At 38.8% G+C, this 26992-nt stretch overlaps 1 protein-coding gene across 10 annotated transcripts in view; it reads left to right on the top strand.

Annotated features, from left to right (window-relative positions):
- Window positions 1–26992, top strand: part of SH3KBP1 (SH3 domain containing kinase binding protein 1) — a 231365-nt gene that overhangs the window by 188226 nt on the left and 16147 nt on the right. For all 10 annotated transcript variants that reach the window (XM_057419651.1, XM_057419655.1, XM_057419649.1 and 7 more), the window contains 5 exons: window positions 6183–6284; window positions 9667–9718; window positions 13821–13901; window positions 16467–16629; window positions 22008–22093. In XM_057419651.1, the coding sequence (XP_057275634.1) occupies window positions 6183–6284; window positions 9667–9718; window positions 13821–13901; window positions 16467–16629; window positions 22008–22093 (484 nt within the window). The remainder of the gene's footprint in view (window positions 1–6182; window positions 6285–9666; window positions 9719–13820; window positions 13902–16466; window positions 16630–22007; window positions 22094–26992) is intronic.

Here is a 26992-nt window from a genome sequence, read left to right as displayed (position 1 = left end):
TGATTTTTGTTTACACTGTTACAAGTCTGGCAGGATAACATGGAGATAAGGCAGAGATCCACTTTGTTAATACATTTTGGAATACTGATAGTGGATGGTAATAGCTTAACAGTTTTTTTATAAAACCTGCATTTTGAAATGACAGCCATTTTGCTGACCTTGAACATGTGCAGATATATTAAAAGAGACAATATGATTAGGATTGCGTGGCTGATGGGCATCTCAAAGTATTGAAGTATCTTTTGCTCAGTGTTCACAGGCAGCCACATAGTTTCGATCACGTTGCCTTGATTGGGCTTCATAGCTCTGTCATTTGTTAGTGTTTGAGGCAGCTTGTGCAGCTGTAACTCAGATACCCTTGTATGGTTGTCTTGTCTCATGATGAAGACTTACCTGCTGCCAGCATCATACATGGGCTTCCAGAGGCTACTGAGGCAGACCAAGCCTGCAGTTGTGGGTAGCAAAATGGCACTCTGCAACACTGAGATTCTTCACCAGATCTCATCTGTAGCTTTTAATTTCTGAGATCTCTGTATCCTTTTGCTCAGTGACACAGAAGCCTCCTCTGGCAAATACAGTAAATGAGAAAATCAAAGAGAAACTGCCTGAAAATTTACTTTATGAAAATCCAGCATGGTTATTGGCTTCATAAGCCTGAGCAACAAGCCGGAGAAGAATAAAAAGCAAACCTGCAGCTGTTTGGGATTAATGACTGTGTAACGCAAACAGCATCTTCATGAAAACAAATGAGCTTTAAACAAAGCATTGAATATGACATTCATGTGTATTAATAAAATGAAGAAGTCGGAGTAAGAGTTGTGTTTCCTAAGAGCATAAAAAAATCCGACCTAAAAAGAATGTATGTCATGTAGTGTGTTGTTTAATCAGGTTTATTAGCTAACACTAGGCTGTGGTATCAGCTGAAGCAGAAGCTTTGCTTGAATTATTCTTAATATTTTTCAAAATCTAAATCGGGTCATAAATATTTTGGCAATTTCAGATTAGCGGCGTAGGGGGTGGAGGGCATTATAGAGCACACCATGTGATAGAACAGTTGAGCGCACTGATTACTAGGCTGTGCAAGTAGATAGAGCCAAGTGGGAGGGCGCCTTCACATCAGGAATGAGGGGTGCTGGCTCTGCAGTGAGAGTAGCATCCTGCACAGCACCTTCCCATGCCATGCATGACTAGCTGATTATCTCAGTCCCTCATGGAGCCCTGTGTTCACTTAGTGGATATTTTGAAAACATCTGTGAGTCAGGAATAAGCCCTGTTCACTAGCAAAGGCCTGACAGTCTAACAGAAACGGTAAATACTGCTATATAACTCCCAGGAAGGTCTAGAAAAGGTAAGTGTCCTTGGTAAAGGCCATCCTGCTAAAGAGAAAGGAGAACACAGGAGAAATGCACAGATTGAGCATGAGAGAAAACAACCAGAAAAAGAATGGCAGAATTGTTCGGTGCCTGCATCTGTAGATTAGGAACAGATTATATCAGAGTAAAATCTTGAGATGTGGAGGGGCGAGGGGGGAAACAAACCCCCAAACCAGACATGATGCAAGAAACCAGGCTATTTAGCTCATATATTATGTTAGCACATACTGTATCTCAAGAGATGAGGTGGACTAAATAAGCTAAATAAAAAGCTTAAAATAGAAAAGTAACTATAAAAACCCAACCAGAACATAAAAGCAATGATCTTTTAATGATAGTCTGTTTTCTGTCAAGTATCATCCAATGTTCATGCATTATAACTTACAGAAGAATGCCAACAAGAACAGGCATTGTGAACAATAATTTTAAGATTTCTCTTCATATTAAGTACGCCTCATTAAGTTAACTTGCATTATTCTGTCATCCCTGTAGCAGCTGAAACAAATGATTTCATGGAAATATAGCAATAAAGCTGGTTTGCAATGCATGTATTATTGTACAATCTTTTATTGCCCATTCACATTCAGATTTTTCTCGGTGGATCCTCTACTCTATTTGAACTACTGTATGCTTCTTCTTGACAAAGAACTACTTGTTTCCTCTTATTTTTTCCTCCCTGTACTTTTGTAGTATGTGGATGTTTTGTAAGCATTGTGAGGGCATATGACTAATTCTAGCAGATGATGAGATGAAGGTCAGAGTGGCTGTATTTTAAAGTCTGTAGTCACTTTGGATACTGCTCTTGAAAAACAAAACAAAGCCAAACCAGATCTGTCTTTTAATGAATATTTAACATTCTGTTCCCTTATATTGGTATTATATGATATAGGTTGATATTCAAGGATCACCTACTGCAAGCTCAGGACTGTTGCATCCCACCTAGAAGGGAGTGCAGCAGGAGGGCCAGGAGACCTCCTTGGATGGATAAGGAGATGCTGAGGAAAATTCAAATGAAAAAAGAGGCTTATAATAAGTGGAAGCAAGGACAGGTGGCCTGGGAAGAATACAGGGATGTTGTCTGGGAAGCTAGGGACCAGCACTACCCAAGTCTTGGAAGGCAGATGCTGGGACTGTGAGAATGAAGACCTTGGGCCCACTGTAGGAGAGGATCTGGTTTGAGACCATCTTAAAAACCTGAATGTGGACAAGCCCATGGGACCTGATGAAATCCATCTGCGGGTCCTGAAGGAGCTGGTGAATGAAGTTGCTAAGCCACTGGCCATCATATTTGAAAAATCATGGCAGTCAGGTGAAGTTCCCAATGACTGGAAAAAGGGAAATAAAACCCCCATTTTCAAGAAGGGGAAAATGGATGACCCAGGGTACTACAGACCAGTCAGTCTCACCTCTGTGCCTGGCAAAATCTTGGAGCAGATTCTCCTGGAAGGCATGCTAAGGCACATGAAAAACAACAAGGTGCTGGGTGACAGCCAGCATGGCTTCACTAAGGGGAAATCCTGCCTGACCAATTTGGTGGCCTTCTATGATGGGGCTACGGAACTGATGGACAGGGGTAGAGCAGTTGATGTCATCTACCTGGACTTGTGCAAAGCGTTCAACACTGTCCCACACGACATCCTTGTCTCTAAATTGGAGAGACATCAGTTTGATGGATGGACCACTCGGTGGATAAAGAACTGGCTGGATGGCTGCTCACAGAGAGTTGTGGTCAATGGCTCAATGTCTGGCTGGAGACCAGTAACGAGTGGTGTCCCTCAGGGATCGGTGTTGGGACTGGTCTTGTTCAGCATCTTTGTCGCTGACATGGACAGTGGGATTGAGTGCGCCCTCAGCAAGTTTGCCGATGACACCAAGCTGTGTGGTTCAGTTGATACCCTGGAGGGGGAATGCCATCCAGAGGGACCTGGACACACTTGTGAGGTGGGCTGATGCCAACCTCATGAAGTTTAACCATGCCAAGTGCAAGGTCCTGCACCTGGGTCGGAGCAATCCCAGGCACAGCTAAAAGTTGGGCAGAGAAGAGATTCAAAGCAGTCCTGTGGACAAGGACTTGGGGGTGTTGGTCAATGAGAAAATGAACATGAGCCGGCTTCAGTGTGCGCTTGCAGCCCAGAAAGCCAACCGTTCCTGGGCTACAGCAGCAGAAGCATGACCAGCAGGTGGAAGGAGGTGATCCTGCCCCTCTACTCTGCTCTTGTGAGACCTCAGCTGGAGTATTGTGTGCAGTTCTGGTGTCCTCAGCATAAAAAGGACATGGAACTGTTGGAACAAGTCCAGAGAAGGGCCACAAGGATGATCAGGGAACTGGAGCACCTCCCGTATGAAGACAGGCTGAGAAAGTTGGGGCTGTTCAGCCTGGAGAAGAGAAGGCTGCGTGGAGACCTCCTAGCAGCCTTCCAGTATCTGAAGGGGGCCTATAGGGATGCTGGGGAGGGACTCTTCATTAGGGACTGTAGTGATAGGACAAGGGGTAGTGGGTTCATACCTAAACAGGGGAAGTTTAGATTGGATATAAAGAAGAAATTCTTTCCTGTTAGGGTGCTGAGGCACTGGAATGGGTTGCCCAGGGAGGTTGTGAATGCTCCATCCCTGGCGGTGTTCAAGGCCAGGTTGGACAGAGCCTTGGATGACATGGTTTAGTGTGAGGTGTCCCTGCCCATGGCAGGGGGGCTGAAACTTGATGATCTTAAGGTCCTTTGCAACCCAAACCATTCTATGTTTCTATGATACTATACATGGCTACAACAGTGACTGATTTGAGCATGTGACATTTTTAACCCTGGAGCTTTTATATGTACTGCAAAACAGTTATGTCTTCAAAGCCAAGTTGTGTGGATGAACAGCATTAAGACATGCAGTTCCACCTGGTGTTCTTAAAGCTATTTTCTCACACAGTGAGAATGTTAAGATTCTGAACTTCTTGATCCAGTGCTGTTTCCAGAGAGATGTTGCCTGATAGCATATATGAGACTTGTAATATTTGGCCTATTTCATTTGCCTCTGTCCAGTTTTCGTAGCTTTGTTCTCTGTGCAAACCTATTAGTGTATGTCATTGCCTCTGCTTTTTTCCTAAACTACTTGCTCACTCTTGCTACTTTTATTATATCCATACCCCGCATATATTCTTGTAATTTTATTCTGGTATACCAGATGCACAGCTTTTTAGCTCTCTCACTTTACTGAAAAATGAGAAGAAATGGATGATTGTAATGAGCCAGCGTTTTATATTATCATGCATTTTTCCATAGCCCATATAAAGTCCTTTCAGGGCAAAAAACCACTCAGTTTCTTCAACAGTGAGTGATGGAGAATCCTCACTGAAGGATGACCTGGAATAGTGACCATGCCCCAAGCTAGAACAGTCATATCTATGTTTGTGCCACTGAGTATTCAGAGAACACAGCTCCTAAATTTCAACTTATCTTTTCTGAACAGTGGTGAAATGTGATATTTTGAAAAACTGAAGTATTTCATTAAATCTGAGAGAGTTTCCAGAGGGTTGGGTTAGAAATGTTAGAATATTAACATCCACTGTGTTGAAGTCTTGAGTAGTTACAGTGTGACTCTGCTCCCAGGACAGCTGGATATACCTGGCAGGAGCAGGTGGCTTGGTCAGTCCAGTTCTGTAACTGTGGAAGCAGTGGTGCCACAGTGATAGCTTAAGGCTGATGTTGCCAGATGACGCAGGGTCCAAGCTGTAAACCCAGCCCTGTGTAGCCCTGGCTCTCATAGAATGGAGGGATCCTTGGTGAGTTTTTGTCATGTTAAACCCATGCCCTGTTTGTGGGATTTCCTTTTCCCTCATGCCTGAGGTATATAATATTTGTTGCATGGCTCTGAACTACCTGAAGATTTAAGGCTACTGCTCAAGAGGATAGAAAAGTTGGCCAGCCAAGGGCTGAGCCAGCTGCTAAAATTGACTGAAAGGGTTTTATGACTGAGCAGACAGTGGGTGACTTTCCTATGTGTTTTGGAATAGAGCTGAATTGGTTCAGCTACAGCTTTCAGAGAATGTGGAAAATCTTAACTAGAAGTATTCTCTTTAGCAAACACAAAACCAGTGATCATGAAGTTTGCCATCCAGGAATTAAGGAACAATGACAAACTTTTCTAAAATGGTTGTGGCTTCTATCACTGTTATTATTCGTGACCAAAATACCTGTACTATTTTTTTCATCGTTTAGACTCACTAACTAAATCAACTGAACTAGTTGATTTATTGCAGGCATTTAGCTGTGCATTGTTTTGCTGCACAGACTGCTTTGTGCTGCTCAAAAATGCTGCAGAAAAAGGTGATTCTTGATACTGTTCAATAGTACAGTGCCTTCTTGATTGGACTGTGATGAAATGTAATAATTCTAATGTGTCAAGCTTTTCTGGAAAATGTGGGAAATAAAGGAGCTTTTTTACCTCCTGGGATTTATGATGTTTAATTAAGTTATTGTCATTCTGTAAAATGAAGTCGGAGAGAAGTATTATCATACGTGCTGGAAATGCTTTCTGGTTTAATAGATCAAATGATGAAATAGTGTTTTGCTTTAGACACTGACAAGCTCTTGAGCTCGTACAGCATGTTTATTGTTCTTTTCTACCTGCTCTATGTGATGTTGTAATGCAGAGTGATTACTGAGGTTCTTATCTGGTAGATTATCCTGTTAACCTGGCACTCCAGCAAATTGTCATGTTCTAGCAAAAAGGCAGGACATTATGCAAAAGAGCACTTCAGCACACAGATCTTTTCAGCACACAAGTACATTGTGGTTTTCATGTTATTTTACTCTTTTGTAGGATTGCGTTGATGTGGGATGGTGGGAAGGAGAACTAAATGGCAGACGAGGTGTGTTTCCAGATAACTTTGTCAAGCTTCTTCCTTCTGATTTTGAAAAAGAGGTAAGCAATGTATTCTTCCATTTTCACTTTAGAGTACAGAATAAAAGTGGAGATAAAGAAATTCTCTTTTGGGTATGTGATTTTCACAAAGTTTTAGTAACAAAATATTGTTAAAGAAAATGAAATTCTGGGTTAGAAAGCATCCATGAAAAGAGCATGGGGCAGTCAAAATCCTATTATGGAGTTTCTTTGAAGGGTTTGATTGGCCCATCCAGTCAGTCAGCCTCCACTCTGTTGCTCTGAAAAGCCCTCTTTCCTGCATCCTAAGTATGAAAGAGAGAGAAACTGGAGGTCCCAGAAAAATTTGCTGAGTCAGATGAGCAGTGGTGGCCAGAACTGTTAACTCTTCTCCATTGTTTCTGTGATGGAATATAAAGTTAACATACCACGTGTATGATTGACAGCAGTCAAACGCTTTTCCAGAATGAGAAGAGGAAAATTTTAACTGTGAGATTTGAAAACCAACAGTGAGCTTTTGGTATCTCAGAGGCATGTTTCCTTATCTCTCTCAGAATTATTAAAAAAGAAGGTATAAAATCTATGCAGAAGCTATTTCAGCTTCTGTTTATTTGAAAAAGATGGCGTTATTATTTGCCAAACAATATTTAGAAATCCTGCAGCTTCCTGAAATAAAGTAACGGATTACTTCCCCCAAAAGTCCATTCCATTTCTAGGAACCTTGTCAGTCATCAGTGGGATATTACAAACTTGCAATCAGGCTTTTGATGAGTATTTCACAAGGACAGTGTAAGCCTTCTGTGATAAAACAGAGACTTACTGACACTCAACTTCAATCTCTGGCAATAAAATTGGATGCCAGAGGCAAAAATTAAATCACTTGGAAAGCTTAATAAAGCAACTATTAAACAACTCACAGAAGCTAACAGGAGAATTATTGAAAATGAAGGTAGAAGAGCAGCAAAAACTGTGGGAGATGAAAATGCAGTTCCATAGCAGAGTGGATATCCTGGCTTTAGGCCTAATAATAAAAGAAGGTGATTTCCAGAAGAGGCAGAAATCTTAAACTGTAAAACACAGTGAGTTTATTATAGAAGAAAAAAAAAAAAATCTTTTACGCAATTTTTCGTGATGAAATTTATTCAGTCTTTTTGAACTTATGAACTCTGTATCTTGTAGTGTTTTTCAGAGTACTGTGACTGTGACTTGTAGAATAAATTAAATGTTCAGACACTTAGAAATTGAAGCTAGGTTTGCTGTAAATGTGGAGAATAAAGCTTTATTAATTTTTTTAATGGCACAGATCTGGCCACATGAGTAAAGAACTGGTAGGACTATAGATTATCTGCTTGAATCAGTGCTAAAAGGGAAAGAAATGGGTGGCTTTGTCAGGTATTTTCTGATGTGAGAAACCTTGGATTTCATCCGATGGCATGAAAGTATTTGTTGCAGTAGCTCTTCTGTTTGTTGAACAAAAGCTTGATATTTTTTCCCATCTCATTATTCAGTCCCCAGTTTTCCAATCCTGATTTTTTTTCCACACATGGGTATTTGTCCGAGTCCTTTTCTATTCATTGCTTAGTCCCAGTCTCCACCTCTTAGGTGGTCTCAATTACAGAATTTCCCCCTGAGCTCACTACCTGAGTCTGAATCACCATCTGGATTTACTTTCTATCCCTACACCAAATTTCTTTATCCAGCTTCTTTTCCTCTCCCCTTTCACTCTTTGTCTCTTCTCCGTAGTTTCGCTCTCTTTTTGTCCAACAAGTCCTGGTTTCCTTTCTGTTGGCTTCATTTCTAGTCTGTCTCTGTCACCTTCTCAGTTATCTCATCCAGCCACAGACCCTTGTAATTCTTCCTTGCTTCTCCATGTTTCCCTCAGCGGTATTAAGGCTTTTTCATGCTACCTCCATTCTGATCTTTGTCTGCCTTTTTGAAACAATGTATTTCCCCAGTCAGCTTCCAGTTAAAGCCGCTTTGTCTAATGAACCATAGGATGCTTTCTCCTTTGTGTACAAGGTACATTAATGTTTTACTTTTAATCAGGAGTGGAATTTGTAAGTGAATCTCTCACTTGTTCATCTGCAGTTTATTTTTTTTCACCATGTATTTTTAAATACATTTGCCAGATTTGAAAGAGATCGCTGGGAAGGGTGAGCAGCAAGGGCTCAGCCTTCACAGCAACCTCACTCCTTGTTAGTCTTCAGACCAAAACTTTGAAGTCCTAGAGCATAGGCTGAACTAATTATTGCAAGCGAGCAAAACAGCTGATCTTGAAAGTATGCGATCCTTTTGGCAGATGTATAGAAAATAATAGGGAGGGATTTGATATCAACATGGGTTTGATAGAAAATATGAACCTAAATGGTCAAAGCCATGTGTATGTAGAAAATCATCTTACAGGTAGGTTCACAAGTCTATATACAATACTGCATACCCAGCAAGGTTGATTGCTGTGATAACAGCAATTGTGATCTATCTGTAGCAAAAGAAATAACGTCCTTCTATAGAAAAAAATGATTGACATATGAAGAAAACAATTATAAATTTTTACCATTATTCTCTTTAATTATGATACTTCATGGCTTTTTAACAGTGAGAGTTAAGGTATGTAATTTGATTTTGAATTCATTCCAAGATGTGTATGGTAAATGCCAGTATGGTGTGTATGCATACACACACATCAACACAGAAGAAAAGCCACTCTTTCCCTAGCCTAGACATGAAGAGGAATGGTTCCAGTGCTAATTTGGTTGTCATGTTTCTCAGCCACACCGTTACAGATCTATTAGGAAAATTGTCATAATAAAGAAGATAAAAGTAAAAAGTACAGACTAGTTGGAATAATTTATTTCATTTCAACAGACATCTAAAACTCTGATAACTGTCTTTCACAACTGGAGCTGTAGATTTCTCATAGTGAATGAATAAAATGCAACCTTTGCAGTATTTCCTGTGTTCTGCACTTTTGCTCCATTTATGCATCTGAAAAAACAGGCTTCAGATTTTGCCATGCCTATCTGTTTTTCTTGTGTTTGGTGGGGTTCTTTTCCAAAATGGGTTGGAATATTTACAAGACTAAAATTTAAATGACTAGGTTTCTTAGGTAAATCAAGGATCATGTACTTCTCTCACCTTAAGGCACATGAACTGGACTTTTTTTTTTTTTCATTTTTTACCCCTCTCAGCAGAACATTTCAGTTGCAAAGGTAAAAAAATGAAATTTCATTTGTCAATGATATTTTCTCTCTTCAAATTTGTTTTAATGAAGTTATTCCAGGGAAATTTTTGACAGATCTGTAGTGTCAAGATTTGTAGTTATTAATGGTAAGCAATGTATTATTGCTATTAATGGAAACCTTTGTATGAATGAGGTTTACAGGCATTTTAAAACAGTCTGTTTTCTTCTGTTATTAAATTTTAGAGACCGAAGAAGCCACCACCTCCAGCAGCTCCTATCATCAAACAAGGATCAGGTAAGGTGCAGCTGATGCTGTACAGCATATGTCAGTGAGCACATGTCAATCTAAATAAAGAGTACTCAAATTTATATAGAATTTATCTGTATCAAAATTGATAAGCAGGAGGTGCCTAGAAAACAACTAATAACTAAGAATCAAGTTGCAAAAATGTGATAACCCTGAAAGGCTGGTGCACTTTTTAAGTATATTGCAGGCAACCATCTTCACCTCTTTTAAATGCCATATTTTACCCCTTGAACATGTTAAGTCAGAGCAAGCATTGATACTTCAGTTTTTACAAGTTCTCCAGTTCTGTTCCTTGACTGAAATTGATTGTATGCATGTCTTTGCAGTATACACCCAGTATGCTGGAGTCTGAGCATACCTGCAAGAGGAAACTGCATTCCCTTTACATCTCCAGATCTGGTTCATTCTAGAGATAAAGAGCTTTTTAGCATGTCCATAAGATAGTTCCAGAGAACTTGGCTGTAATACAGTGTCCTCATCTGAGTTGCAGTAAATGAGCTGCAGATCTGCATGAATGCTGGACCTTTCTGTCTGTCTCCAGGTTCTGTGCCATATGTAGATTCTTAATTTTCAATTTTCATAGCTGTAAGAATAAAACTTAAAGGAGTTATCCTGAACCTGTTCATGTAGATAATGCTTTTGCAAATGTATTAAGGGGCTGATGATTTTGCAAACAGATGAGTACTAGCGAAGCTGGCTTTGGAATATGTTAGACTAAATTGTGTATGAATACTGAGAGCTGAAACCACTTGTATTGGTAGTTTTAAAATGACCTCTCAATACAAATTTTCAAAAGTGCCTGCGTGATTTCCTTTTTCCATGAAACTCAGAAACAGTTAAAATACCTACATGCTTGGCAGTTCTGACCTCAGAAACCAAATTCCAGTTCTGTTCAGCAAAAGGCAGGGGATGCTGTCAGTTTTCATTTGTAATGCAGTTTGGTGGAAACATAAGTATGGCTGGAATTCTTTAATCCCTTAACTCCGATCCATTTGTTAAAATTCTGCAACAGCACTACCACTTCCCCCAGTGTTGGCACACATTAGAAAAGCGAAATGAACACATTCAATCTATCCAGATAATTTTACTTGTCACTATGGTCTGTTCCAGGTTTCAGTGCTTTAAAATGTAAATTTCCCTCTCCCGCAGTCTTGATCTATTAATAGAAGAAAAAGTTACACCCGTGTACAATCTACTGTGAATCAATAGGCTATAATTTAGATAGTTTTAATTTGTCAAGCAGTCTCCAACTACAGAATCATGACTTTAAATATTTAGTTTACTTATTGACACCCATGGTTTATTCTTCACTCTGTCTTGAGACTCATAGAAACATGAATTTGATTTTAAGATCAGTAACAGTGTCCAGAGAGAGCAGTATAACCTTGCCATCTAGTGGCGCCTGCTTATTAAATATGTCTTAGTGACAACTTTAGAAAAGCTCTATAAAACATTGTATTTCTTTCAATTTATATGCCTATAATTAGAGAATACTACTTTTAATATTTTTGTACCTGTTAGCATGCAATGCATTAGTTGTGTCACCATAGGAAGATAATATGCCTGTTTTCAGAAAGAAAAATGGATGCATAAAGGATGCAGACAATTCAGTCAAGGCCATATAAGTCTGTGGCAAAGCCAAGGCTATTGCTGTTCTTTGTTTTCATACTCAGTCTTTGACAAGTCTTGGCTGGTTATTGTAGAATCACAGAATGATTAGGGTTGGAAAGGACCTTAAGATTGTGCAGTTCTAACCCGCCTGCCATGGACAGGAATGTGTCACGCCTAGACCATGTCAGCCAAGGCTCTGTCCTACCTGGCCTTGAACGCTGCCAGGAATGGAGCGTTCACCACTTCTTTCGCAACCTGTTCCAGTGCCTCACCCCCCTCACAGTAAAGAACATCTTCCTTATATCTAACCTGAACTTGCCCTGTTTAAGTTTAAACTCTGTTTTTTTACAAGGGTATCCTTGTTATGCACAGGAGTTTTTTCTGATAGATATGTAAAGGTGAAAACTATGTGTTTATTATGGACTATTATTACTATCCTGGCATCATCTACCTTGTCAAATTATCACTTTACTGAGATAATGCTATATTTTACCACATCCCCACATCAAGCCTTACTGTTAATGACAGGTAACAACATCCAGTGATGTTTCTGTATATTTAATCAGTCATAGTGATGAATAAATTGATAACTGTCAGTTGAAGCCTAAATAATTAAATATCAGTATCTTCTGATGCAGAGCATAAAATCAGAGCAGGGAATTAGAGCTGGTCTTTGTAGTATAAGCAGCACATATGTGAAGGAGGTGTCTAGTTTGTATTATAATATAGCTGAAAGTTTCGCTGTATTTCCAGATCTGCATAGCAGTAGACTTCCAGGGCCATCTGTGCTGGGCTACTATACAAAGTAATGTGAAAACTGGAGAGCCAAAGTTAGGTGCACAAGTCCCTTTGGAAAGCATTAGGCATTTCACCGAGTACCTGGGATAAGCAATACACCCTCATCTAGTCTGGAGGGTAAGAATATTCTTCCAAGTCCCTCTGGGAGCTTGTACAGTGTTCACCAGAGCTTCCTCGCAGGTGACTTTCTTATGGCAGCTAAGGCAGGATCATGGTGCCTGCCTAAGTTCTTATTAATTTGGGGGTGACAACACAGGCAGGGAGTAGACTTGTGCCTGGGAGCTCGCCAGTATTTGTAGGCTCACTGGTTTAGAAATGTCCTAAAAATATCCCTCTGTGTGTTAATGATGACTGTTAATCTTACTGTAATTAGGTATACGGACTTGTGTCTCTTTTTCTTGAACATGCTAGTATGTGCAAGACTATCAATATGTTGACTTGTGCTTTGCATAACTTGTGTTTAGAAAGTCTTTAATTTGTTTCTAGCAACACTTCAGGAGTGAAGTATTTTAATAGAACCATTTAAGTTGAAAAGACCCTTAAGATCATACAATCCAACCATAAAATGGGAATTTGGTATTATTTATTGCCATGATAAGTGATGCAAATGCTGCCTGTTCAAAAGCACAGTTATGTAAAGAAACAAGGGCCAACGATGAGTAGTGATTTCTGGGAACCAGGTTCAGAAGAGAGTTGTGACAGAACATTCAAAAAATGTAAATGTATTTTAGAAGTGCATATAATAGAATAGATTGAAGAAAAAAATTGCATGTGTTCCCTGCCCTGCCTCCTCACTTTTCTTGGATATCATCTACTGTAATTTTTACTGGAATACTGATAGTCCTAGCTAAAGCAGTTTTCAACACTACTAAGTTGAAATGGTATTAGCACCTAGTATTTAGCCAGTGCAGTGAAGCCAATATCCAGTAAAGCATTTCTTGTAATACAAGGACTGGAAGATTGCATCTTTCCTGTGCCAGGAAATTTTTGCGAAATCTTCCCATTGTTGGTGCCACAAGTTCCCGTATTCCTACCAGCAACAGAAGTCAGTATGTCAGGGTCTTCAGTACAGAGGCAGAAGGCAACAGAGGCTTACACCTCCAGGCTATAAACTGTCGATTAAAACAGTCGTGCAGAATACTGTCAGTACTACTGTTCTCATCCTTCTAGCATGTTGAAGTGAACAGCTAGTACTAGAGTTGAAAAAGAGAAGGGTACTCAATGTAAAATAAGCCCTGTGTTTGTCTGTATTAAGTATTCTTTTGGCAGAAATGCCCAATTAATTTATTCTAATTAATTGATCCTAATTATTCTCCACACTGTTGAATTGTTCAATTAAGTATGTCTACAATGGTAAAGAATCTTTTCACACTCTAAAAATCTGTAGTTATTGAATTATTTTTAATTTTTATTATTTTTATTTTTACGGGATGGTCAGAAAGTACCTGTTCCTTTGAGATACACATTTTGGAAACTGTGAACCTGATCTGGGAGAACATAAATATGTAGTTGCTTTTTTGTCATATTGATGTAAGCAAATACTTGAATCTAGGTTTATGTTCAGTTTTAGCGAGACATTTTCAAATCAGAGCATGCAAAAAGCCTAAGAAATTGCAGAATTAAATCGTATGTGCTGGTTTGTTGACTTCTTCAGAATTCCAAATTTTCCTTTCTTTGACAGGTACTACAGATCGAAAGCATGAAATCAAAAAGGTGCCTCCTGAAAGGCCAGAATGTCTTCCTAATCGAACAGAAGAAAGAGGTATGAAATGTGCTTTCCTGCCTGCTCTCTGCAGAGAGACAGGGAAATGGAACTGATGCACATCCTCATTTCTCAGTTTCTGTTTTCATTAAGTGCACTGTTTGATGTTTATTTCCCACTCTGATAGATCTTTGATGTTGCACATTTTAGAAAGGATCTCATTGTTGCCTTAGAACTGAATTCAGGGTATTCAGTTGTACCAATCCAGAGCTGGTAAGCGCTTGCAGCCTCACCTGAAGTCAAGGGGAAATACGCTCTCAATGCATAAAATGCTGTCTAAAGCTCTGTGCTCAGTAAAACACAGGCCCTTCATCAAGTAAAATACCCCAGATTAGTGTCTACTTTTTTCTTAACATCTATATGCTTTGGTTCTCTAGTTGAAAGCTGGGTTAGTGGTTTTCCTGCATCACAGAGGGGTTTTGTGAAGATCTAGTCATCAATGCTTATGAATCATGCCATTAGCATAGTCACAAAAGTCATAGGCAAGTCTGTGAAGAAATGAAAAAATTCTGTCTTCAAAGCCAGGTTTAAACATTGCGAGGAATGGGACACTGTACCATACAGAGCAGTGACAAGCAAATTAAACCTTTAATGGTTTCATGGTATTCATTGTGCATTCTGAATAGTTTGGGGATAATAGTTACACTGATTCTCTAATGGTGTCAAGTTTCATTCGTTTAAGCAGATTCTTACATTATATAGACAAGTTTGTTTATGGGATTTCTTAACTTTTAAGTATTCAACCTTGCAGTCTTGTAAAAGGCACAGGTATGCACATGTCTGAATGCATTAGATGCGGTTACAGTTCAGTGCCAGAACATTCAGACTTTGCCCGAAGATCTGTTTCTGGATATATGTCTCAGTGATCTGACAGGTGTTGTAGCAGTTTCATCTACATATGTTTATTTCTGGTTATGTGTGCTACTTCTTGTGATTATCTTAGCAATAAAACCCTTTGCTTTCCATTTTGGATTTAAAAAAAAAGCTGTCAAAATGGTGGAGGAAGTATAAACATGATACTGTCCAAGGGTATAAATACAGGTAGCTTTTCTGAATGTTGAAAAGAGGTTGTAGGAGTCATGTGTACATTTCTGGAGTACCAGGAAGTGGCAGGTATTGTTCAGTGAGGTGTGGCAGCAAGGGTGGCTCAGGAATGTTCTTTATGCTGTGTGTTGGTACACTGCCTAGGCCATCCCTCACACATAGTTCGGGAGGCCTTGGGTGACATGGTTTAGTGTGAGGTGTCCCTGCCCATGGCAGGGGGGTTGGAACTAGATGATCTTAAGGTCCTTTCCAACCCTAACTATTCTATGATTCTATGATTCTTGGACACTGGTGCAGTATAAATCGCCATAGGAGTAACTGTGTAAAAGTTACACAATACACTGGAAAAGCTTCAGTGTTACAGAGGACCCAACAAATTGCATCAACTGAAAGTGTACTGAAAGAGGGTGTATCCTTGTGAACAGTCACTTACTGGAGTATTCCAAATCTCCTGTGGACTGTGTTTCTGGTGATTTATTCCGTGATCCTCACAGACTGAAACCTAGAACCCATTAAGGAATACCCTTATAAAAATCCCGTGGGAGGAACACTGCCAAGACCTCTTACACATATACAGAGATGTAATATTCACAACATATTGTAGACAGTGTTATCAAGGGAAGTGGGTGTTGACATAGTAGGATACAGAGAACAAAACTTCGGTCCCTTTGGTCCCCCTTGGGAGTTTTGTCCTTTCTTTAAGAAGAATCAGGTTTCCTATGGTGTGGCAAATGTGTTTACATGTTTCTTTTGTTTTATGAATTTAGAGCATATTATTTACAAGAGTTATTCATATATATTGTACATCGCATGCTCACAGGCATTGTGTGTTTGGCATTGGGTATTAGTATTGCGGCACTTCCCAACTATGCATAATCAGTTCTGCAAATGATCTGTTTTTTCACTGGTAAGCTGAAAACTTCAGCGTGTAAGTCTGTGCTTAAAAGTCTAAATAAAAGGTCTGATTTTCCTGAGGGGTTTACATCCTGCCAAACATTGCTAAATTTTAATACTTGTATTTTCATTTAACTGTGGTTCACTTGAAACACACTTTTATTTTCCTCCCAATAACGGTATTTCTCTGTTTGCTCAAGAGATGTTAAGGATATCCAGCATAATTATTTTTGTGACCTTCTAACTTAATATTGTTTTATATTAGAATTTGATGTAAGTTGTGCTCATGGGATATTGTTCCATATGGTACGTAATTTGTTGCCATTCTTTTTTTTTACACTCAGAAATCAGCATTCCTATTCAGACACTGCACACACATTTTGGCCAAGAGGAATTACAGACAAGAACAGTCAGGCAGGGCAAATATCTGATATGTGGTAAACATCTTATGTCAAATAAAGAAATAAAGTATTATTTAGGACAGATGTGGAAAGGAGATAAGGTTTTTGTTTGTATACAGTGTATGTACAGTTGAAGATTTCTTGTTTAATTGCAGACTTACAAGTGCTAATGCATTCCACTTAATAATATCTGTGTTCTTTATTCCTGGAAATAATTGATTTAAAGAAAGATCAGAGAGAGAGCAAAAGCAGTTAGATTTGCAGAAGCCTTCAGTTCCTGCTATACCTCCGAAGAAACCTCGGCCACCCAAAGCAAACTCTGTGAATAGACCTGGTACCTTGCCCCCAAGACGACCAGAAAGACCAGCTGTGCCTGTGACTCATACAAGGTACTATTCTTCCTCTGTCCACTGATTTTGGGTTTAGTGAAAAAAACATAGAAGCATAGAATTTACATACATTTAAAGAATTTAGCTTTTACAGTTAATGCCGCAATTTATTTTATGGTAAACTGTATTTAAAGAACAAAGAAAAAGAAAAGAAAAGCCATCTAGTCACCTGGCTGATTCATAATTATCTTCTCAAAAATAATAGTCTTAGATTGTTCATTGCTGATTCATTTCTACTGAAGAAAACACTGTAACATCATCGTTTCCACTGCAGAATATGTGGGAAATACCTGCATCAGTAAGTTAAACTGGTGTTGAATTTCTTAGTTTACCTCAAATTATTTCAGCTTAGTATTGGCACTAAGTCAGTGCAAAAGCTTGGATTGTACTGAGGAACAGCATCAGACAGTGCATATTTCAAATACTGTCAGTTTGGTTTCAGTCTTTTTTCTTTCATCATTTTAGATCAATTTTGAGACAAATACATGTGTCTTCATACAATGTTCTTTAAGCTGGTGCCACTGCAGAATGCTGCTGTCAAATATGTATGTTCTAATGTTGGTTGTTATTCTATAGTTACATGATGCTCTTTATCAAAGGTGGTTACAGCCTTTGAGGAGCACTGAGAAGTTGGTCTTGCCAACATAATTCCATTTAATTTTTGTAGAGATTGGAAAAGCAGAGGTTGCAGAAATTAAAGGCCTTGCCTGTAGTCCTAGTGAAGTCTAGATGGCTGCATTAGTCATTAGCATCTGGGTTTTGCACTCTAGACTTCCTTTATGCATAGTAAATAGAAATAGGTGAAAAGCAGAAAAAAGCAGTTGCCTAAAATGGGAAAGCTTCACATCTTGCGGAACTACTAGAATACAGGCACAATACTATTAGAAAAAATAACTACCATTGAACTACTGGAGTTCAAGTATACTGATAGTGAATTAAATATCAATATGGAGTATTTGGGTAGAGTGGAATAAAATCCTAGTCATTGGTTCCCGTCATTCCTCCACATATAATACATCAAACAAATGCTCTGAGAGTGGAATCTGAGACATATAAAATGAAAAAATGGGGACTGCCTGATGCTGCCAGTTTCATCTTACTGAAGTGCTTTGACTGTGGCGGCAAAGTGTGTTGACTTCTCTGAGAGAACTTCTCACCCTTCCTTCCTAGGTGCTACTGTCACAGTTTCTTTTGGACTTTTTGGCTTTGAACATGCTTGCCTAGTTATTCCAAAATATAGTCCACACCTGCTGGTCACTTGGGCATGCCTGGAAAAGCAAGTATTTGCTATGATCTTTAGATGTAGCTAAGTAATGTCTTCTTGGCAAGACCAATACGTATCCTAGCGTTCAGTTCACTGGCTGGGCGCGCAACAGGCTGGGCATACAACGGGGTAGCTATTCTTTTGTCCTGTCCTTTGCCTGGAATATTTTAAACACATTGTAAATATTTTAAACATTTAGAGCTATGGAGGGGTGTTTTATTGCCCTTCTCATTTTCTTTTTTCTAAGTTTGAAGTTAACAAAGTGAAAAAGCAGATCTAAACAGTAACCCTGTTGTGTTCTTTAATTGTCCAAACTCCTCTGTGTCTAGCACAGGAAAAAAAAAATGTTTTTTGCTTTTTATCTAATACTGTTTTATTTGAAAAGGATTTTATTTGTAACAGTAGTGTCGTGGTTTAAACCTAGCCAGACAGCTCGTTAAATCAAAATTTAGAAGGGAAGGTGATTTTTAGGGTGGTGGTGATGCATGCTGATGATCTCAGTGCTAGTAGTTTCCTAATGAATTTCTTCAGCAGCTAATTCAAATTAATGGATTTACCTCATATAACTCTTTTGCCTGGTAAGCTCTAACTTGTAAGGGTGTCTTGTAGGAAGAGAGCAGGAAATGCACATAATTAAATAATCCATGGAATAGACTTCAAATTACTTGAATTATTAAGAAATGTGAAACTTCACATGGAAGCAGTCACTTCAGTAAGTGCATTTTACTTTTAAAACAGTTCAGTTTTATAAGATAGTGAAGATTTTTAAGACCTGCTGGTATGCATTTCCAGACTATGAAAAACCTAAGGCAATTACAATAAAAATTGAAACAGCAGAATTTTTGCTCACCTGTCGTGTTTTAACCCCAGCTGGCAGCTTAGCTCCACACAGCTGCTCACTCATTCCCTGACAGTGGGATAGGGGTGAGAATCAGAAGGGCAGAAATGAGAAAAATCATGGGTTGAGATAAAGACAGTTAAACAAGTAAAGCAAAAGCTGTGCATGCAAGCAAAGCAAAATAGACTTCTTTCAGCGTGTCCCATCGGCAGGCAAGTGTTCAGCCATCCCCAGGAAAGCAGGGCTCCATCATAGTAACGGTGACTTGGGAAGACAAATACCATAACTTTGAATGTCCTTCTCATCATCCTTCTTCCCCCACCTTTTATTGCTGAGCACAGTGTCATACAGTATGGGATATCCCTTCAGTCAGCTGGGGTCAGCTGTCCTGGCTGTGTCACCTCCAGCTTCGTGTGCCCCCCCCCACCTTCTCACTGGCAGGGCAGTGTGAGAAACAGAGAATGCCTTGACACTGTGTAAGCCAAGCTCAGCAATAAAAAAAAACACCTCCCCATGTTATCAACACTTACTTCATCTCAAATCCAAAACAGCATTGTGCAGGCTGCTAGAAAGAAAATTAACTCTATCTCAGCCAAAACCAGTACATGATCCTAGGGGGAAAAATTGCTGTAGTTATAAAGTGAGTTCTGTGAGATTTCCATGGCAGCTGCTGAGCAGAAGAGAGTTTTTATTTTTCTGTTCTGGGTAAGTGGCTTGCATCTTATATCTCTCACTGATTTTTTGTGGTGACGACTGCTATTCCGTTTAAATGTAATCATTCTTCCTTGGAGGCAGGTTAGGGCTTCAAGGGCAAAAGGAAAGACAAAATCCATGTGAGACAGAGAATAGATGTCCATTTCCTCCAAAGGCTTCAAAACTTATTTAACCTGTGATGATACAACTTACGGATGAGTCAACTCTCTGGAGCAGGCAAGCCATAAGGACGTACAGAAAGTACATTTTTACAGTCAGTCTAAACCAATTTGCCTCCATGCTGCTGCTAACCGTGGCAGGTTCCATCTCCTGGCAGCCTGTTCCTGTAGCCTCCCTTATGTTAGCACCAGCATTTGTGCAGCCGTTCAGCCATATGGGTCAGGGAGTTGCTCCAGATGGCAATTAATCAGTTTGCAGTGGGATTTCTATTAGTGTGAGGTTTCTTTCAAGCTGATCATAGAATAATAGAATCATAGAATAGTTAGGGTTGGTAAGGACCTTAAGATCATCTAGTTCCAACCCCCCCTGCAGTGCGCAGGGGCACCTCACACTAAACCATGTCACCCAAGGCTTTGTTCAACCCGCCCTTGAACGCCACCACGCATGGAGCATTCACACCTTCCTTGGGCAACCTATTCCAGTGCCTCACCACCCTTACAGTAAAGAACTTCTTCTTTATATCCAGTCTAAACTTCCCCTGTTTAAGTTTTAACCCGTTACCCCTTGTCCTATCAGTACAGTCCCTAATGAAAAGTCCCTCCCCAGCATCCTTGTAGCCCCCCTTCAGATACTGGAAGGCTGCTATGAGGCCTCCACACAGCCTTCTCTTCTTCAGGCTGAACAGCCCCAACTTCCTCAGCCTGTCTTCATACAGGAGGTGCTCCAGTCCCCTCATCATCCTTGTGGCCTTCCTTTGGACTTGTTCCAACAGTTCCATGTCCTTCTTATGTTGAGGACACCAGAGCTGTACACGGTACTCCAGGTGAGGTCTCACAAGAGCAGAGTAGAGGGGCAGTTTGCTGGGAAATGTATGTGTGCAGAACAAAGTAGTCAAATGTTCATTGCCAGTCAGCCAAGAAGCTAAGTTGCTTCTTAGAGATTTACAAACACATAAGTGATTTTTAAAAATAAAAAGGCCAAAAAATAAGAAAACTAATTGTCAGGTGGATCACTTGGAGAATATCCTTATCATCTCACCAATTAATAAATGTTTCTAGGAATGTGTTATATTTCTACTCTTTCCTTCCTGGTGCAGACTGCTTGCCATATTGACAGCTGTGTAGCACTCTTTTTTTTTTTTTTTTTCAGGTCATAAACTGCTTGCTTATCTTTTTTATTTCATAGAACATATATTGCCCTACCACGGTGTCTGACAGGATATATGTTCACTTAATTTTTTAATACAAATTTTCAGACTTCCTGAATTCTGAAATAGGGTTTCCAGCAACTTTGTACTTTGCTCATAAATGACTGCCATGAGTTGAGGTTCAGGCCATCTGTCATCAGCTTATGGCATCAAAAGCAAAGACAAATGAAAAAGTCAACAAGATTCAGGAGCTCACTATGTATTTTACTTTTGATGGGTACTTATTGCTCTTCATAGAAATGTACCTCTGCCTGGGTTGTTTCAGGGACAGATCTATATTTTTACCTATAATTTAGGTACCTTACATACATCATAATTGTTACATTGCTATGCTGGGAATAGTCATTGTGGAAAAACTATGATATGTGTTAGGTGACCTGATAATGATTATGTACAATTGATTGCGTTAATTGGACAGTTGTTATAACAGTAAATGTCACAGGGATTTGTCTGTGTGACTTGTGCAGTGCCAAGCTACTCACCTGCCACTTGCCCATTTTAAATTAAATGTTTCAGTAGTTGCATTATTCTAGTAAACTTAAATAGTTGTGTGATAGAAAGTTCTATGAAGAAACAGTAATCACATTGCCTGTGTTTGATCTCCTGTTTGATTTAAAAATAGTTCCTCTGCATAAAGTATCACCAGTCTTTACACTTGCCCATTCCAAAGACATTTCCGAGTAGATGATCTTGGTTCTTTAGACCTGTGGAAAAATATTAATAGTCTAATCTCATGAGCAACATGCAAAAATGTGTTGAGTAGCTGCATTTATGAGTTAATACCAGGAAGCATTGAAATGCAAAGTGCTAGCTTGAGATTCTCTCCCTTTCTGCACGAGATAGTCCATTGCTGTAGTTTATGCAAGGCAATTAATTAGAAAAAAATTTAAACAATGTATTGAAGAATGTCCCTTTGCCCTTAGATTTCCTTCACGCTGAGATGCTGTGAACATCTGAAGAATTATTCAGGACACTACAGTCTAAAATAGGCTATTTTGACAGGTGTTAAGGAGAAATGAGATAAGGTTAACCTACAGCATGTCTACTTACTGGAGATTATCTGACACATTGCTATTACTCTGGTGCTACAAAGGAAAGAATATTTCACTCTCTCATTAGTAATTGCAAGTTAGCTATTAATTTACTGTAACATGAAAACTCCAGTAAAATATCTGTTCTTCTTGATCCAAATGCAGGAGTGATAGTCCAAAAGTGGAATTAGTGGGCAGTACAGTATCCGGCACTCTAGAGAAAGACTCCTCTGAAAGAAGCAATGACATCGGTAAGTTACAGTGCTTTTTAAAGTTTACCTAAGAAGTTTATGGTGCAAATTTATGCTTTTTAGTGACTTTGTTATGATTTGAAGGGTAGATTGAGGGTTTGGCAATGTATGTGAGTGCATTTATATCATGTTTTAATTGCAAAATTAAAGGATCATTTGTGCTTTAAAAGTTTTATCAGGGTTTTGTGTTATTAAATAAAAAAATAAAAAGGAAATATGGAATGGTGAGCTATTTTGAATAGGAGGGCTTTTGTTATTTCTGTTAAAAGTCTGAAAAAAGTGAGAAGGCCAACAATAATAAGTCATACTTGTTTAACAGCTGTAATATTAGTGCTGCCCTGCTTTTAATGCTACAAAAGATTGTGGGGTTGGTGCAGTTAGTAACCTTTACCTTTTCTAATACATAAGAACAGAGACCCAGTTCAGGCCAATTTGGATAAATTTTACTGCAAACACCAATTTAAAACAGTCTAAATTTCTCTTGAAAATAATAATCTGTGTTTCTGCAACACAAACAGTTTAGTCAGGAAATCACCTGGACAGGAGTAACAAGAGGTTATTTTTCTGTCTTCTCTCATCCTCCTTCCTTCACAAGTTGGCAGTGCAGGAGAGATGTTTGCTGGGGTCGGTGCCACAGTAAATGACACTTGGAAAGCAAGGTGCTCTGACTCTTGCCCCAGGGCTGTAAGCAAAAGCTGGGACAGCCATCTTCTACCTCTACTTAGAAATATGTCGGCAGCAGCTGCTGCCGTCACTCTCCTCCTGCAGTCACAGCTGTGCCATGAGACCTGTTTTTGTAAAAGGCAGAGCAAGGGTACCCTGAACATGTAAGCATTGCTACCTTTCACTGGTACCCTTAAATGTTATTTCAGTGTGGCTGGTTTCTACCCAGACTGCTTTATTAATAAAACCTCTCTGTAAAATAGTATACATTCAACAGCCAAACCTGACTTTTCTTTGGGCTTGAAAGCAGAGCTATCGTTATAGACAGAGTGTAATTGCAGTGAAATCAATTGCTGAATTAATTTCACATAGGTTTATAAGCTTTCCACCATCCGTATGTCTGCTTTTTCTTTTTGACCTTCTGCTGTTGATATGGTTTATGATAGTAACGTTCTTCTGGAGAAGCAAGTAGTATGTTTTTCCCAGATTTTCATTTGGGTAAACATGGAAAACTAGAAGCTTGTGATAAATTGCATGCATATTTTCATTGTAGACATTCCTATAAAAGAATGGTGTGGAAATACAGTCAAATTCTACTATTTAGTGTTTGTTACCCATGTTTACAAATTTGCTTTGAAGCATGTAAGCCTTTGCTTATTTGAAAGAGAACGCTATAGCTGCAGACAGGGTATAGTGGTGTGATGGAAGTAAACTTTTTTAATTCGTGTTCTAATTTCATAGAATCATAAAATCATTTCCTTGGAGTCCTTTTCATGATAAAATCTTACAGTATTTTGTGGTGTTGGGGGTTTTTTGGTTTGGGTTTGGGTTTTTGGGGTTGTTTTTTTTTTTTCCTCTCCTGTATTTTTCTGACAATTTATAAAAGGTTTGGTAGGAAATTTGATTTGTAATAGGTTTTGTTAATCTCCAGAATTTAGGGGGTGTGGATTGTTTTGGGTTTTTTTTAATGGAGAGTAGGAGCCAACAAGACTCCATAAACCAAACCACAGACGCAACATGTTGCAAAGGGTTTGGCTGGTGACCTCCTTTTACCACTAACAAGGGGAACCTGTTGAGCCTAAGGCTGAAATAGTGTGAACACTTAAATAAGTATAACTTGATAGGGTCAAACCAGAATGGCATTTACAAGGGCAAATCATGTTGTTCTAGCCTGTTAGACAACTCATTAAAAGAAAAAAAAGAAATAAATCATGATTTTGGAATGAAAGTGAGCACAAAGATCATAAATGTTATAAATTTTCAGAAAGCTTTTGATGGTTCATGTAAAATATTGTTAAAGAAATAAACAGCCTTTTAAAAGAGGGTAGAGTAATAAACGAGAACTTAATAAGCCAGAACCAATTCACAGTGGATTAATGTCTTTTACTATGAGAGAAGGTTTGGAGTTCAGGACAGTTTATGGGGCAGAGTAATTGGAAAGAGTTATGATAAATGTGTTAGATTTATGATTTATTTACAAAGAGAACAATGGGTTGGAGAAATCATGTGGCTAAAATGAGTTATTAGTAAAAATCATAAATGAGTGAGTTGTCCAGTGTATTCCAAAATACTGATGCCTCAGGCAGTGAGTCCATATAATACTTAACTATGATATTGTTACTGGTGTTGCCCAGTGTTGTGTACTTTTGGTAGGACAGGCTCAGCTTCTCTAAGATTCATCCTTCTTGTGAAAAATGGATCTGATTAAATCTATCATTTGATGCCTTTTCGTCAATCCAAATTTACACAAGGAATTAGAGTGGGCCTCTGTGACAGACAAGGTGGAGCTTAGCAGTAGCCTTTGAAAAAAATCAAGGTTAAATAGCCTTTGCAGCAGCTCAGTTGTACAACCATTCCGGTTACTGGGATCCTCTTTATTCCGCCATTGGCTCCAGTGCCATTCCTGGGCTTTTAGAGCTCTTGGGGGGACAGAGGAAAAAGCAGCAATTAGCTCAAGTTGCCTTGCCCTCTTCCATGCTTATGCCTATTACTGGTGGTGAATCATGGACTGAAAATGAATACTACAGAACTCTCCTGCCTTTTGTGCACTGGTGATGTTAAGCTGGATAATGGTTGTCACTTTCTTAGCTCCATAGCTAGTCTAAAGCTCTTGTTCTTTTGTTCAAAGCAGAGACGTACAAAAGCACTGCATAGAGTTTTGGTTATAAAAGCAAACCATACAATAGCTGGATGGAGAGCACTTTGCCATCCCATAAAACCATTTTTAAGGATTTCTAAGTTGGTTCTTTTTCTTTTATCATGGTGAGAGCAAAACTTTTTTGGTAAGGGAGGAAAAGGTAGAGGGTCCTTCCATATGCAGTCTCCCCAGAAACAAACAAGTGGTCAGCAACAACAAAATCAGTAATTCCATCAATGATTGAGAAGCAATATGCAGAGGTGAATTGGGGAATTCAGGTTCAAAACTTGTTTTCTGTCTAGGTCTCCAGTTCTAGATCAGTGTATTAAAAATTGCATGTTTCGGAAATGGCATTTTTCTATTTCTTTTATAAGTAATATTACAGCAGTGGATCACTATTGTCTAAATGGAAAACCCCACACCTTTAAAAATGTTCTAACCCAACTTTACCAATCAGGAAAGTCACAAATGCTGAGGTGATGTGTGATACTGTACGTAACATTCTGTCAGTTGCATATATGAAAAGTTTTTTTTATGTAGATGTTAGCACATGACTTGATTTCACTAGCATGTTCTGCAGAGTTGTGACTTGACATTTAAATTTCTTGATGATAATACAGAACTGATTACGATTTTGCAATCTGTTCTGACAAGAGCAATTCCTGTTCAGCAACATCTCTGCTGATTATAGATATAATGGCAGCTGTTACCACTGTTGCTCATGCCTTTGCTTCTTTCCACAATCCTTACAAAAAACATTGACAAACTAGCCTTCAGAATATATTAAGAGGAACCATTCCCCATTCCTCCTCACTTCTTTTTTTTTTCCCTGTTTTCAGTGATGCCTTTACTTTTCTTTCCACACATCTTTCATCCAACTTTTCCTATTTACAACTCTTTGCCATGGGTAACTCTTCTTCATTTCATGAGGGTAAGGCACTTTTTTTCTCCATTTCTTTTCTGTCCTGTCTTTGCTTTAGTTGACAATATCTAGCAAGCAAATACAAGAAGAAGTATTTTGTAGAACACCTATTATATACATGGCTATTATAGCTTTTTTTTTAATTAAAAGTTGAACCTGAGTGTACTGTGACAGAAAATCACCGTAGCATTGAAATTAGAAATCATTATAATTTATTATTGTACCATAAAAAATTTTAGCAGTGGACATGACATCCACACACAGTTTGTCAATGCTGTGGTTTCATTAACCTATTCTTACAGACAGATGGTGTCATTGCAAAGTGTAGTGCATATTTTTCATTATGATGTCCTTACATGTTACAAAGCAAAAAAACATTCAGTGACATGCTAGGGTGGTTCTCTAGTCTGAAAGAGATAAAACAAAACAAAACATAGAAATCTGAAGAGCACTCACTGGCTTTCAGTGGAAAGTGCATGGTTGTGTCACCCAAGACTTTATCTGCACTATTGCTATGGTTAAATCCCAGTAGTTGCACCCGTTGTTATATCTCATGTACCAGTGACTGCTCTGGACTGACAGGGGCTTTTGAGCTTAGTTTAAAAGGCTTCTATAGCAACATAAGCTACACTGAAGCCCCGTTCTACCAACAGAATAGTACTCCTTATGTAGGATTACATTGATTTCAACATCTTAAATTCATGCCTTATTGCCTAACTTGATTTTTTTTTTTTTAAATTTCACAACATATTGTTACATCTGAGGGCCAGGGTAATGACAGAAACATCTAGCACATATAATAGCTTACTAGATCAAAAACTAATCCTTCCAAAAAATTACTGAATTATGCCAATTAATTATTGGTATTATTTCTGCAAGTGAGGATTTTAACTATATATATACATACACACTTTGGAATCCAGTGGTGAAACAAGTCTTGTCTTTCTGAAATAGGCTTTCTTTGGAATCATCTAACACTTAAAATCATATGGATATAGCTGAGTGATTTGAAGAATAAGCCACAAAGAAATAAAAATAGAAAATCTGCTGTGGTAATGCTCAGTTAATCCACAAGAGAAGCAGTTTCAGTGCTTTGCAAAAAGACTGAGCTGCACAGGCGCTTCCCACACAGAGCCAAGCAGACACATCTTTTCCATATTTTTCCTGCCTCTTTACA

Source organism: Pezoporus wallicus, unplaced genomic scaffold (genome assembly GCF_028554395.1).
Source record: "Pezoporus wallicus isolate ANWC-B61680 ecotype Strahan unplaced genomic scaffold, APGP_CSIRO_Pwel_v1 contig_5767, whole genome shotgun sequence".
Taxonomy (NCBI): Eukaryota; Metazoa; Chordata; class Aves; order Psittaciformes; family Psittacidae; genus Pezoporus; species Pezoporus wallicus.
This window is presented reverse-complemented; position numbering and strand designations above follow the sequence as displayed.